Here is a 15,196-nt window from a genome sequence, read left to right on the forward strand (position 1 = left end):
CCATCTCCAGAAAAGTTCCAGTTTATCTCTGGATGCAACATCCTTCTTCTGCTCCTGCTAGCAGCCAGAGCTTACAAATAAAACTTGTAGTACTAAAGCCAGGCTTGTACCTGGGAGCTGAGGCCTATCATAAAAACAGGCAAGCCGACCTGGGTTTTTTTTTTTAGCAGGGAATGAGCTGTGAGAAAAAGCTACCCTCTCTCCCTTCAGGATGAATCACAGTGGCCATTCCAGTCTTCGTCTGGATGGCCTGCCTGCTTCCCAAGCTCTTCTCTGCTGAATTGTTTAATGTTCTCTTGAAAGAGATGCACTAGACCAGTGGTGGCGAACCTATGGCACGGGTGCCAGAGGCGGCACTCGGAGCCCTCTCTGTGGGCACACGTGCCGTTGCCCCAGCCTTGCCTCCCCCGCGACCCCCTCCTCACCAGCAGCCCCCCCGAAGAAGAATCGCCCCCAAGCGTGGCCCCCATGGAGCAGCGCAGCCAAGGACATGGCAGCCAGGCAGTGTAGACAAGACTCTGCCCTCACATCCCATTGCGCACAGTTGATGCTGCAGGGTGCGGGCAGGGGGTGGGACTGCCATAGCACTGCTGGGCTGCCTGGGCGATCTGCGGCAGGCCCTGGAAGCAGTGAGTGGTCCTATGGGCAGGCGGGGCGGGGGATGGGGGGCAGAGCGGGGGCAGGGCAGGGGGGTGGAGCGGGGGGTAGGGCCAGTTTTTGGACACTTGGTCTCTAAAAGGTTCGCCATCACTGGGCTAGACCCAGAACTGCTTCTGGTTTGGGGCTTCTCCACCTCCCACTCCTCTCCATAAGCCTGAAGTTTCAGAAACCATGTTCTGGAGAAGATAAAGTGAAGGGTTGAAGCTGAGAAGCTGCCACATGTGGAGTATGTCAAGGACTATTAATGTCAGGATCGCTATTGCGATAACAGTCATCCTCTGAAGCCTTTCTGGTGATAACTTTCACATCAGTTAGTTTGCTAATTTTCTCCGGGATGAGGGTGGCTTGTTTCACAATGCAGTAACAACTCAGCTGTGGAGAGAAACCGGGAGAGGTCTGAATTGGCCATCTTTGATGGGCCACAATTTGTGTTGCTATAATTCACTGAGTCTTTGAGCTGTGACTTTCCACATTAAGTGACCAGGGAGGATTGATTCACACGGTGCAGTGGTTAGAATGCAACGTTGCGGGCTGACTCTGCCCACAGCCAGGAGTTTGATCCTGACCGGCTCAAGGTTGACTCAGCCTTCCATCTTTACGAGGTCGGTAAAATGAGGACCCAGATTCTTGGGGGCAATAATGCTGACTCTGTAAACTGCTTAGAGAGGGCTGAAGCAGTTTCTAAGTCAAAGTGATATTGCTATTGCTAGGTGCTATAATGGTGGTTGGTTGGCTGGTTTGGGACTTCCTTCCGATGAGTTTTCACATCCTGCTAAATTGAGCAAAAATTGTTTGGGGGGTTTGAATAACTTTAGGGTTGATTGACAAGAGAAGCACACACCTTGAGAAAGTGAGGGCTTCTTTCTTTGAGATTGTAATGTAAGGCTTGATGGCCAAAGAGATCATTGTTGATTTCAGAAAAGGCAGGTACAGCCACACTTCTCCGTGCATCAATGATTCACCTGTGGAGATGGTTACCAGCATCAAATTCCTGGGTGTGCAGCTAACGAATAGGCTGGCTTGGTCGCTCAACAGTGAGAAACTGGTGAAGCGGGCACAGCAGCGCCTGCATTTTCTGCATCGCATGAGAAAAGCACATCTTCCTTCCCCTGTCCTGACCACTTTCTACAGGGGGACAATCGAGAGCATCCTGTCATACAGCATCACAGTCTGCTTTGGAGGCATCCCTGCTTCAGACAGGAAGGTGGGGCAGAGAGTGGTGAGGACGGCAGAAAAGATCATTGGCGGTTCGCTCCCTCCCATCCAGGACATAGCACAGAAGCATTGCTTTAGCAGGGTCTGTAAGATTATCTGGGACTCTACACACCCTCTTCACTACCTGTTTTCCTTGTTACCTTCTGGGAGGAAGCTTCACGGTATCCGTAGCAGAACATCCAGATTCAGTCACAGCTTTGTTCCATACAGTATTAACCTTGTGAACTCTCAAGCTTCTTCCTTCAGTTATATACTCAAGATGGGCAGTATTTAATATTTATTTGCTATGTATATGTAGGGGTGTGGGTCTTTACATATGTTGTACATAGTATGTTTTAGGTGTGTGTCATGTATGTGTTTCACTTTGAGAGCAAGCAACTAAATTTTTGATGTGTGCCCACAGTAAAAAAAAAATGACAAGGTTATCTTATCTTTATATCTTATATCTTATCTTATCTTATCTTATCTTTTTCCATGGTGCTATGCTAGAGGACTTTTGACATTAGGAACCTGGATAACTTTTGAGAAGCTCTTCAATTGTGCAGTTCCCTAAACAATCACACGTTGCTTAGCCATAGGTTTCTTCCCCAAAGAGAGATTAAGAACGGAGAAGTGCAAAACTGTTTACTACACCCACTATTTCGTTATTATGCAGGATACTTTTTCCAAGTTTTAAAAGTGTATAGATAGTGTCTCAAAATTCACTCTTAATGTGAATTTTGAGACACTTAATGATAAGAATCTGAGCCTGTGTTTGAGGCAAATACTGATTATTTCCCCATCACAGTTATTGTCTCTTTAGCACCATCATGTGCCCAAAACCAGTTATTGGCTACTAGAAATAAAATGGGATATAGCATAATAGCAAGCAAGATTATTCTACTGAAAAATATTATGCCGGGCTCTTGATAATAACAACAAAAATAGAAACAAGCATAAGCAAGATATTTGTAAAAAAGGGGAAAAAACAATCCATTTTAGCAAACAGGTATAGTTTTAATTGCACAAAATACACATTTTGGCAAAAGATGAAGGAATGGGAAAATGGCTGAAGACATATAACTTGGGATTTTTGGCAGGATATGAGGCCAAAAAGGAATTGATTCCTTCTACTGTACCACCAATGAAGGTTAACTGACAGAATTTGTGAATGTACCTATAAATATTCAAAACTTAAAGAACCAGTTTAGGGACAGGTTGTCATAGAGAAAATAAGTTGGAAGGGACTTTGGAAGTCAGATAGTCCAGCCATCTGCTCAAGCAGGAGACCCTATACCATTTCTGACGTGGCTGTCCAGTGGCTTCTTAAAAGCCTCCAGTGACAGAGAACCTACAGCTTCTGAAGACAAGCTGTTCAACTGGTTAATTGTTCTCACTGTTATGAAATTTCTCCTTAGTTCTAGGTGCTTTGGAAAATAGAATAGAATAAAGCTGGAAGGGATCTTGGAGGCCTTCTAGTCCAGCCCACTGCTGGAGCAGGAGAACCTATACCATTTCAGACAAGTCTAGTCTAGTCTCTTCTTAAAAACCTCCAGTGATGTGGCTCCCACGATTTCTGGAGGCAAGCTGTTCCACTGGTTAATTGTCCTTACTGTCAGGCAGTTTCTCCTTAATTCCTGGTTGCTTCTCTCTTTGGTCAGTTTCCAACCACTGTTTCTTGTCCTGGCCTCTGGTGCTTTGGAGAATAGTTTGAGAATAGGTTGTCCCCTTCCTCTCTGTGGCAGCCCCTCAAATATTGGAAGATTGCTATCATGTCTCCTCTGATCCTTCTCTTCACTAGGCTAGCCATGCCTGTTCCTGCAACTATTCTTCATAAGTGTTAGCAAATAATAAAACAATTGTAATAATAATAATAATAATTTATTAAACTTGCATGCCACCCAATTCTCAACAATTCTGATGGTTCCCAAGAAGCAGACAAAGAAATTACAATAACATCGATCAAGATAAAAGTTGGTAAGCTTAATTAAGCAAGAGGTCTCGCTCTCTGCTGAATGCTTGGGTGAAGAGTCAGATCTCCATAGCTCTTCTGGATCAGAACAGAGTGGGGTCCATCTGGATCTTGGGGAGACCCTCACTCCAGGGGGTAGGTTCAGTCAAATGAAACCAGAGTGCACCAACCATATCATACCCTCTGGTACTACTTGCTGTAGCACTCTCCTGCCAAATGAGGCGTCCGCAGAGGCAAACCTATCTAGTTTATAATGCCTCACGAAAGGAGAAGGAAAGGACCACATTATCTAATGTAAGGACCCACCCCACTTTGCATCTTAAGACGACAGTACTCTTGGAATCTTTCTTCCAACAGGCATCTTTTATTAAGAGAAACTGGTTGCAGGCATTCTAGACAGGACCTGGGGGCCAAGCCCTACGGTTCAAGGTTTTAAGGGGTCCCCAGCAGCCCAGCCCACCCCACCATCTTTCCAGGGGCAATCTCAGGCGTTAAAACATTTTCACCCCCTTTTCCTCACTGCCGGTGGAAGGGAGACTTCAGAGAGGAGCAGATCAAAGCTGATGGCCCGATTGTTAGTCCTTTTGGTGACATCCACATTCAATCCCCTTTGAAGCTGTAGTGAAGGAAGTGAGGGCCATAAAGCCCCCTTGTTCATCCCCCTTCCCCTTCATCGTATGACAGAATCCAGAGAGGGCAGAAATGGGGTTTTCCATAGTTGATAACTAGAGATGAAATATAATTGGATTCTGACATATATCCTCAATTGACGCCTGTGTCACCCATGCCACTGAGGTTGCAGCACTGCGAGTGGAGTGTGCAGTGATACAACTTGGAACCGGCGGGGAATGTGACTGGTACGCCCCTGCTATGCAAGCCCTGATCCATCTGCCAATAGTGGAGGCAGTCACTTTCTGCCCCATTGAAGAGGGCTGGAATGAAACGAAGAGAGCTTCCGACTTGCAAAAGGACGCGGTTCGCTTAATGTAGTGACGTGAGACTCTGCGAACGTCCAAGCTGTGTCATTTATGTTCCAAGTCGTGAGACGGCTGAGGGCAAAAATCTGGCAGCACTACCTCCTGCGCCCTGTGAAACAATAAATTGATTTTGGGAACGAAGGAGGGATCCAATCGAATGACCACCCTGTCAGCATGAAAGATGCATAAGTCATCTCTGCCAGTTCAGAAATGTGCCTAGCCGATGTAACGGCTACCAGGAAGGTGACCTTAAGTGTCAAGAACCGTAGAGTGCAGGTTCTGATGGGCTCAAATGGAGGTGAAGTGGGAGCCTGTAAGACCCTGGACAGATTCCAAGAGGGATACCTGTGAACCACGGGCGGTTTAGTGTTGGTTGCTCCCTTGACAAAGGAATGCACCATGGGATGCTGAGCCAAGGGCTCTGAATTGCTATATGTAAGCACCGTGGCTAGAGCAGCCACTTGTCTGCAGATTGTGTTCGGCACTAAGCCCTTCCTGAGTTCCCCCAATAAATAATCCAAAATCCTCGGAATGGTAATTGCCGAGAGATCTGTTGCTTTGCGCACCAGTTACAGAATTTTTTCCACGTGGAGTCATAAATTCTGTTTGTTGTAGGCCTCCGTGAGGCTTGAATCATAGTAATTACGTCTAACGAGTAGGACTCTTGAGTCAGGAGCCACTGTTCAAATGCCAGGCAGTTAACTGAAGCCACTGGGGCTCTGGATGTTGCAGAATCCCTTGGCTGAGGGAGATTCGATCCATGGAGGAGAAATTGAAAGACTCATGAGGTCGGCAAACCACGGCCGTCTTGGCCAGTGTGGAGCAATAAGTATCACCTCTGCCCGTTCCTGCAGTATCTTTCGGATAACTGCCTGGATCAGAGGTAGAGGAGGGAACGCATACAGCAGACCTCCAGGCCATGGGCTGCGGAGGGCATTTGCCCTTTCCACCCCTGGAGACGGGAACCAGGAGAAGAACCTCGGGAGCTGGGAATTCACCAGAGTAGCAAACAAGTCCAGTATTCCCCGAGCCTCATTTGGTTGGGAAGACCGGTTTCACTGCGGGCTCCATTTTGGACGCCGCCTTAGAATCGTCCCGTTTGTTTCTGTGCTCGGTTTAGGGAGGCTTCGAGTGCATTGCCCTTTTTCACGGTCTACAGCGCTCTCTTCAGAGCGAATTACAGCTCTTGTTCTGTTAATTTTTTGTTTAGTAGCTTTCGGCTCCTATCTTAGCCTTCTTTTGTCGCTCGGTGGCAGTCGCCATTTTGGGTGCCGCTCGTGCTATTTTTCTGCTGGAAGCGAAAACCTTATTGTTCTGTCCATTTACTGGGGAGAACAGCTGGCTCAGGAATTCTGGGAGTTGAAGTCCACGAGTCATAAAAGAGCCAAGGTTCCCTACCCCTGGTCTAGGGCCTCCCCCGGATACCTTCCAAATTTTGCTCCTGAGGTCTCTGATTGTTCTGTCTTCCTTTCTAGGCCTGGCTGACAGAAATCCATGAATACGCAAAGCAAGACGTGGTCCTTATGCTGCTGGGAAACAAAGTGAGGGCTCGACTTACGGCCTGACGTTGGACTGGATCTGTTTTGCACACAGAAGCTGTTTAAGACGGGGAGAGGGCAGAGGATGCTGGAGATGCTTTGCATAAGAGGAAATGCAACCTCAAAGCCCTTGGCTGCCACAGGAAGGGCGGCTGGGTGCTGGTTTGGTCCATCCGAGCTAGAAATCTGCCGGGTGGTGGGACTAGGGTTATCTGAGCAGTCCCAGAATGCATTGCTCCTGCTGCAACTATTGACGCTTTCTTGTTGTGCTTAGGTGGATTCAACCCAGGACCGAGTGGTGAAAAGAGAAGACGGGGAGAAATTAGCCAAGGTATGTTAGGTACCCCCCCCCTTTATTAACATTTAATGGCAATTTAGCTCCAGGAGAGCTTTTTAAAAAATGGATCTGCTTCTGTAGCTAATATAGCATAATCTCTTCTGCTTCATCTTGTTATGGAGAATTACCAGGAAGGCGCCAAGCAAAATTACTCAGTATGCTGTGCAGATATGTCCACCTGGAAAAGATCAAAAATTTAAAAGAAAATAGGGGATAATGATTCATGTTGAACTTGTTCTGCATTTGCAGGGGCTTGCAGGCTGCATTCAGTCTTGCCTCTTCCCCAAAGTAGAATTTGGAATGTTCCCAATATCCACACAAGTATCACATAGCGAGTTAACCTGCCTATCTGTTCTGCTTTGTCAATCTTCTTGATTGCTTTTGTTTTTTCGGTGCATTTGAATCAGTCTTGACTTCCTGGTAGCTGCCTGGGCAAATTCCTGGAATTTGCCTCCTTTCTAGGGCTGAGAGAAAGGGACTAGCCCAAGATTACCTAGCTGGGTTTGTGCCCAAGGCAGGACTAGAACTCAGGCTCTCCCAGTCTCTAGTCTGATCACTACACCAAAATGGCAATTTACTGAATACAGGTTGCATATCTATATCTACATACCTACCTATCTATCTATCTCTATATCTGTCTATCTATCTATCTATATCTATCTATCTATCTATCTATCTATCTATCTATCTATCTATCTATCTATCTATCTTATATCTATATCTACCTATCTATCTCTATCTCTATCTCTATCTATCTCTATATCTGTCTATCTATCTATCTATATCTATCTATCTATCTATCTATCTATCTATATCTATATCTATCTATCTCTATATCTATCTCTATATCTGTCTGTCTGTCTGTCTATCTATCTATCTATCTCTATATCTGTCTGTCTATCTATCTATCTATCTATCTATCTATCTATCTATCTATATCTATATCTATTATCTATCTATCTCTATATTTGTCTGTCTATCTATCTATCTATCTCTATCTCTGTCTCTCTATCTATCTATCTATCTATCTCTCTATCTCTATCTCTATATCTGTCTGTCTATCTATCTATCTATCTATCTATATATCTATATCTATCTATCTATCTATCTATCTATCTATCTATCTATCTATCTATCTATCCACGCACGCACACACATCCAGGTAAGTTGAGTAGATCTTGCCCACAAAATACCAGAACTGGAAGAGGAATATTCTTTTCCCAAACTCAATATCTCGTGAAAGAGACAGGAAGGAATATTGCATCAGTGCCCCTTTTCCACAGATATGTGATCATGACTGAGAACCCATTTGGTGTTGTGGTAAACCAGGCACCAGACCAGAAAATGGGAGGCTGGCTGTTTGAGTCCGGCCTGGGGTACAAAGCCAGCTGGGTGATCTTGGGCTAATCATCCTTTCTCAGCCCGAGAAATCAGGCAATGGCAATCTAGTTCTGAATAAGGTTGCCAAGGCAACGGAAGGGACCAGTCCAGGCCGTTGCCAGGAGTCGAAATTGACTTGAAGTTACAGCCGCCGTATCACGACGATCAAAATGGATTGCAATTTGCATCCTGGAAGAATCGAGATTATGGTTTATTTCTGCTTCTTGGAAGTGATTGTACAAAGAAATCTACAAAAACTCTGCAGTTAAGCTGTGTTTTCCTTAATGACGATTGCCTGAATATAAGTAGTCCTCAACTTACAACAATTCATTTAATGATGTTTCAAAGTTACAACCACACTGAAAACAGGGACTTATGGGCATTTTTCATTGCAGCATCCCCATGGTCATGGGATCAAAATTCGAACTCTTGGCAACTGACTCATATTTATGACGGTCGCAGCGTCCTGGAGGGGCCACGTGATCCCCTTTTGCGACCTTCTGACAAGCAAAGTCAATGGGGGAAGCCAGATTCACTTAACAACTGTGTGACTAACTTAACTGCAGTGATTCACTTAACAACGGTGGCAAGGAAGGTCGTAGAATGGGGCAAAATTCACTTAATGACTGTCTCACTGAGCAATCGAGGTTTTGGGCTCAATTGTGGTTGCAAGTCGAGGATTACTTGTTAATCCTTATTATAGACTCTTCACTATACCAACTCCAAACCATTGTTGACCTCAAGGGTCTGATAGCACTTTCTGCCTTTTCAATTATACCTTTTAATAAAAAACTCTTCATCTGAAAGGATGTTATCAAATTCCTTTCAGGTTTTGATCCCAAATTATATAAAACATGTTAATATAGAATCAAAGAAACCTCAGGCTGGAAGGGCCCAGTTAGGTCTAGAATGAAAGGATTGATTCCTTCTACTTGGCTAAGGCCGGTTTAGGGTTGACCGTCATTGATACTGTAAGACGCTAAGAAAAAGACACAGGCATGTTTTGGGCAGAGGTTTGAAGCTGCAGGACACCAAACTCTTGAGTTTATTGCTTCTTATATACTTGTTACATACATAGGCTTTACCATTAAATGCTGCCAAAGGTTTCTTCATTGGAAAATGTCTGTAAGCAACTATTTTCTAGTAACACATTACATGGTCAAAGATCAGGTAAGAACAAATACAGGGAGATGAAAGCAGAAGGAACTAACAAAGACAGGAAGAGATAGGAGAAGGAACTAAGCATATTATCTGTTTAGATAGGTGACGTGTTAAGTCAAAAGGGTATGACCTTTTGGCTGCTTCACTGGGACAAAGAGGATCAAAAGGTTATGAGGTTTGTGGGGGAGAAAGCACAGCAGTTTGCTGCGCGTGCATTTTTCCCCACAGATACATACAATATTTAAGGAGAGATCCAACCTAGAAATAAGGAGGAGTTTCCTGACCATGGAACTACTTGCCTCCTGGAATTGTCTTTTCATAGGTTTATTGTTTTATGATAGAGAATAAAATACAGAACAGTGAAACAAAACACAAACATATATTCAACCCTAACCACAAAAAAAAAGAAAGAAAACCAGTGTACAAAAAAGGAGAAAAAGAGTGGTCAGTTAAATTTAACTTTTAACATGTAGGATCTACCCTGGACGAGTGCTGAAAGAAAAGAAAAAAGCAATAAGTTCTCTTCCCGTTTTACAAATGTACAAAAAAAAAAAAAAACAGTCAACAGGTTGAGCTAAACATTAGTCGTCCAAAACTTTTTTCTGATAATAATGCAGTGTCTTTACACCTACCGGAATTGTGGATGCTCCACCACTGGAGGTTTTCAAGAAAAGATTGGACCACAATTTGTCTGAGATGGCATGAGGACCCCTGCCTTTGATCTAGAAGACCTCCAAGGTCCCTCACAAACCTAGGATTGTAGGATTCAATTTTTTTGCAGCATCTCTGGGCTGCAGTAGGGTACAAAATGTGGTTCCACCCCAGGACATCTTGAGTCAGACTGTCTAGGACAGGGGTAGGCAACCTTGGCTCTTTTATGACTCGTGGACTTCAACTCAACTCAAGTTGACTCAAGTCCACGAGTCATAAAAGAGCCAAGGTTGCCTACCCCTGGTCTAGGATAACATGCATGCAGAGGGGGGCAGTTCTGACACGAACCACACAACCCGTGTGTGATGGCCCTTGTCCAGCCTGACCAGGGGAATTGGAGAGGAAAACCATCAGCCCTGAATGCCTTATTTTCTTTGGTGCAGGAATACGGGGTGCCCTTTATGGAGACCAGCGCCAAGAGCGGATTGAATGTGGACTTAGCATTCATGGCCATCGCCAAGTAAGTTCCTTCATTTCCATTTTCCCATCAAAAGTGCATATCCCTCACCAACATGCAGTTCCCATGAACACTGTTTGCTCACCTTTGGCAGAAAGAGAATGGTGTGTGTCTCTGTGCATCTCTGATAAGATATCATTTATTGTCACTTTTTTCTGTGAACACACTGTGCACATTAAAAAATGAAATTCTGATGATATATCCATACAGCACATATATATACTATGATATATCTAAATATATCCATATCATGTATATTATATATCATCCATATCATTCATATACATAAGTATGTGTGTGTGTGTGTGTATATATATATATGTGTGTGTGTATATACACACGTGTATATATATATATATATATATATATATATATATATATATATATACACATACATACATATATTCAATACTACACAACGTTCAAACTCTGGGATAAATATAAATCAGCTGTTTATTGTTAAAAAAATTAAAACAATAAAAACAACTATTTTCAATGTTAAAACAAACTTAGCTTTCGCTGGTCCACTGCCAGTGTCTTCAGAGTAAAGCATTGGGGTGGAGAAAGATCTCTTATAAGCCTTGCTAACTTAGTTTTTTTTGCGGGGGAGTGGTTAGTAAGCATACCAACAGTAACAGCACCAGAAAGGAAGGATAAGGAGGGGAGAAAGAGAAGTTGTGGAACTGGAATGCAAACAAGGGGAGGCGGGACATTTAAGGCAATTACAATCAGTTAGGATGAATGGCCCTATCACGTGGTCAATGTGTAAAAAACTAGGTTAGCAAGGCTTATAAGAGATCTTTCTCCACCCCAATGCTTTACTCTAAAGACGCTGGCAGTGGACCAGCGAAAGCTAAGTTTGTTTTAACATTGAAAATAGTTGTTTTTATTGTTTTAATTTTTTTTAACAATAAACAGCTGATTTATATTTATCCCGGAGTGCACAGCTGACCAAGTCTTGTGTATTCAATTGTCAGGGAGCTGAAACATCGGTCCATGAAGCTGCCCCACGAGCCACGGTTCAGACTCCACGACTATGTCCGGAAGGAGGTGAAAGGCGCCGGCTGCTGCCGCTCATAGACTCTCTCTCGGGGGTCCCGTCCAGACCCCCCTCTTCGAGGAGACTTGCCACAAGCAGCCCACCCTGCCTGCTGCATCCGTGTCTGCCACTCTCGTTCTCCTCCTTCCTGCTGCACAAGCTCTACAAATCTCTTCCTTGTGTCTTCTTGTCTTTGTCCAGGTGAAGCTTGGAAGGATTGAAAGGGGGGGGAGCTTTTTTTCCTTCCCCAGGGCAGGCAGGTGGTTTTGCAAGAGAGAGCTGGGATAGAAGCAGCAAAGGACAATCTGAATGTGGACGGGCCTTGGGGGTGGGGAGGGAGAGATTTGCGCAGTCTCGGTGTTGATGTCCTGTGTGAGTGCCTGCCAAAGGGAGTGGGGTCACAGGGGAGCATAGGAAGGGCTCCCCTAAGACCTCACCAAGGAGGGCCCAGTTGCCGTGGGTGGACTTACGAGCGACCGTTGATGTGGGACTTCAGCTCCACTTTCATCATTACTGCCTCAATGGGTACCCAAATATGGGGGATTCCACTGTTCTTTATTTTTTAATAGAACGAATTTAAATGTGTGCTATTGCTGAGTTTTTCAAACACCCAAACTAGATGACTCGTCTTGACTGTAGGTTGCTAGCCAGTCATCCTGTTCCGCAGGGCAGAATAAACCTGTTCCATCTGCTGTAAAAGGCTTGGTTGTTGTGCTGTAGCTCTGGCAACTTGCTTATAGTTCATCCCTGCGCAGTAGAGTGCGCCTTTTTTTATAAAAGCATAAGGGAGCAATCTTGTATGTTCGGAATAAGTTGGATCCTTCATTTTCTTAATGCATACCCAGTGGTTGATCCCAAGTATGGTCGATCTCCTTTCTGGAATTCTATCCCGATTGAAAAAAACGTGGCTCTTTTCATCAAGATGGACATTTGCACCCACCCAAAGAAGGGAGAGTGACCCAGAACCCCAATGGCAAGTGGGGGGAAATGTCTCTCCAGATCAGGGCAGGCAAAGGAGCCCCGCAAGCTTAATTCTTGGGTCAAGTTGATGGGACAGAGATGTAGCAGCTTAAGAGCCCTGGTGATGCAGTGGTTAGAATGAGTATTGCAGGCTGACTCTGCTCACAGTCTGGAGTTTGATCCTGACTGACTCTAGGTTGACTCAACCTTCCAGAGTCAGTAAAATGAGGACCCAGATAGTTGGGGGGCAATATGCTGACTCTGTAAACTGCCTAGAGAGGGCTGTAAAGCAGTATGGAGCGGTATATAACTAAATGCTATTGCTATCTCTCTCCCGCTGTGGTAACGCAGTGGTTAGAATGCAGTATTGCAGGCTAACTCTGCCCAGTCTGGAGTTTGATCCTTACTAGCTCAAGGTTGACTCAGCTTTCCATCCTTTCAAAATCAATACAGGCTCAAGATTGTTGGGGTGCAATACATTGACTCTGTAAAACAACTTAAGAGTGCGGCAAAGTACTACAAGATTAAATGCTACTGCAGTCTTCCAGCAGAAGGCAGGAAGGGTGTAGAACCGCCTGGGCCACTCTTCCCTCCCCACCCCAACTGAGGGGATCCTGCCCAGCTGCAGGACAAGCTCTGCTCCTTCATGTAATCCTCTCTGCTGCAGCTTTTTTACTTGGCCCTGTGACTTCCAAGCAAGGGGCTCTGTGTTTGCACCAGCCTTCTCCAACTTGTTGCACGCTCCAGATGCATTGGACTGTCAAGTCTTACAATCCCATTAGAACAGCCATGGTGTAAGTCCAACACACCTGGGGAGCACCTACTGGTCTAGAGCTTTCAGGGAAGCTTCTGCCTTGATCTTGCAAGTACCTGCCAATCCAGGCAAGTCAGCAGCCCAATTGTACTGTAGAAGAGGACAAGCATACAATATCAGCCTGTTTATTTCAGAGTATTGGACAATGTGGATTAGGTGCTTTGTGATGTGTGCTAAGTTGCCATTGGGCTTCCCTTGCTAAATGTCGTTTTCCTTGTGCCCAGATGTTTTGAGTCCTTTACACAGCCCTAAACTGGATTATCGTCACCATTCTCCAAGGAAGAAATCTATCAAAGGCAGCTTGCATATCGCATGTCTGCAGCTTAGCGGCTTGTACATCCACAAGCCGGGAGGAAACTGCGTGCAATGCAGAACTGCAGGAGTTGGGCCAGTCCTGCCTTAACTTAGATCCTGCATTTGTGGCTTGGCTTTGGCAACCCCATTTGGCAAGCGCATGGGCTGCCTTGGCAGGGACCCGGCCCGTTTCCTACCTGGCTTTGCTGCCATGTAACTGGAGAGGTCAGACCAGTTCCTGAGCATCTTGAAAGTATTATTTATGTACCGAGGTAAATGTTGGCTCTGTTTATAGCTTTTTGGGGATTCTCATAATAAACAATTTTTTAATGATGCTTGCTTCTCAAGGTCTAAAGCAGGCCTCCTTCCTAAAAAGGTCTGTGTTTCTTTCTTTGCCAGTACTAACCCATTCATTTAAGTGAAAATAACAAGTTTTGCATTCTGCCCGATTAAGATCTCAAAGGTGTACACTGTTTAGTGTTAAGGTTAATTTTACACAAGTTTGGTTGAAAGGGCTGTCCAAAGAAGGGACATCAGGCTGAAAACTGAAGGGGGGGGGGGGAGAACCATAGCATGTTGTTGGGACAGAAAGAAACCACTTTGGGCTAGCCAGTCTAAAGATGGAAATTATTTTCCTAACTGTCTATAGAGCAGTGGTTCTCAATCTTTTTAATGACGTGACCCCCAACCGGTCGTACGTTGAGGACTAAACTGGTCGTAAGTTGAGGACTACCCAACCAGTCATAAGTCGAGGACTTTCCCTGCCCGGGAATGGTGCCGCCCCCTGCGCCGGCCGAGGCGTAGCTGGCAAGCAGCAGAGATGGAGCAGGCCGACCACTGGCTGGGCCACCAGCTGGCTTAGCCCAAGGGAGGTAAGTCACCCACTGGAAAAGGGGGAAAAAAATGGCAGACAGCCTTGCTTGGGGGTCGATCGACCCCAAATGGGGTTGCGACCCATAGGTTGAGAACCGCTGGTCTAAAGCATCACTTAGGACTAATGGTTCTGCTTTGAATCCCAAAAGTGCTTTTTCAAGAGGCAACTGGACTCTTTTTTCCCTTGAAGACCTTTTGCTTCTCATTCAAGGAGCTTCTTCAGTTGTGACTGGTGGAGAATGGAAGGATTTATATTTCTTGCAGTCATCTGGTTGTTAGCACTCTGAGAGTCATTGAGGCCACTTGGAGGTTTTATTTGCTCTCAGGGCCACCTGAATAGTGCAAATAAGGATGAAACCCTTCAGCAGTTCCAAGAAGTCCCATTTGCACTATTCAGGAAAAAACAAAATCTAGTTGCCTTTTGAAAAAAGCACCTTTGAGACAGCCATGACCTGGATAATTGGGAATCTCCACAAACGCTCTTGCTTAGAATGCATCGCGGTTTAAACTAAAGAATTTAAGGCACACTCTGAAAATGATGCAGTTACTTTCCAGACCTTATTTCATTATTACTCAATTGAAATTTGGCAACTTGGGAGATTAAGGGAACTCTGCATTTCTGACAAGCATTTGACAGAAGCATTAGGAGACCAAACCCAGCAAGGGGAAAATGATTTTTGCCTTGACCTTCAAAGCACTTGCCCGCTTCAAGGTTAGCGACTTAACCTTTGGGTTCACCAAGGCAAATGGAGTTATCAGAATGTATAATGGTCTTTCTGTACCATGAAAAACTGTTTGGACTGTAGGGTTATTAGAAAGTTCAAACAAC

The 15,196-nt window shown here is 44.9% G+C and overlaps 1 protein-coding gene across 1 annotated transcript in view; it reads left to right on the forward strand.

The window, feature by feature from the left end:
* The window catches only part of RAB26 (RAB26, member RAS oncogene family), a 171,362-nt gene extending 159,244 nt beyond the window's left edge, over positions 1-12,118 (forward strand). The window contains exons 6-9 of the mRNA XM_039349708.1: positions 6,279-6,344; positions 6,616-6,672; positions 10,314-10,390; positions 11,365-12,118. Coding sequence (XP_039205642.1) covers positions 6,279-6,344; positions 6,616-6,672; positions 10,314-10,390; positions 11,365-11,467 — 303 coding nt within the window. The 3' untranslated portion in view covers positions 11,468-12,118. The remainder of the gene's footprint in view (positions 1-6,278; positions 6,345-6,615; positions 6,673-10,313; positions 10,391-11,364) is intronic.
* Positions 12,119-15,196: the final 3,078 nt, after the last annotated feature.

The sequence above is a fragment of the Crotalus tigris genome, unplaced genomic scaffold (genome assembly GCF_016545835.1).
Source record: "Crotalus tigris isolate CLP2741 ecotype Arizona unplaced genomic scaffold, ASM1654583v1 scf7180000018301.7375997, whole genome shotgun sequence".
Classification (NCBI taxonomy): domain Eukaryota; kingdom Metazoa; phylum Chordata; class Lepidosauria; order Squamata; family Viperidae; genus Crotalus; species Crotalus tigris.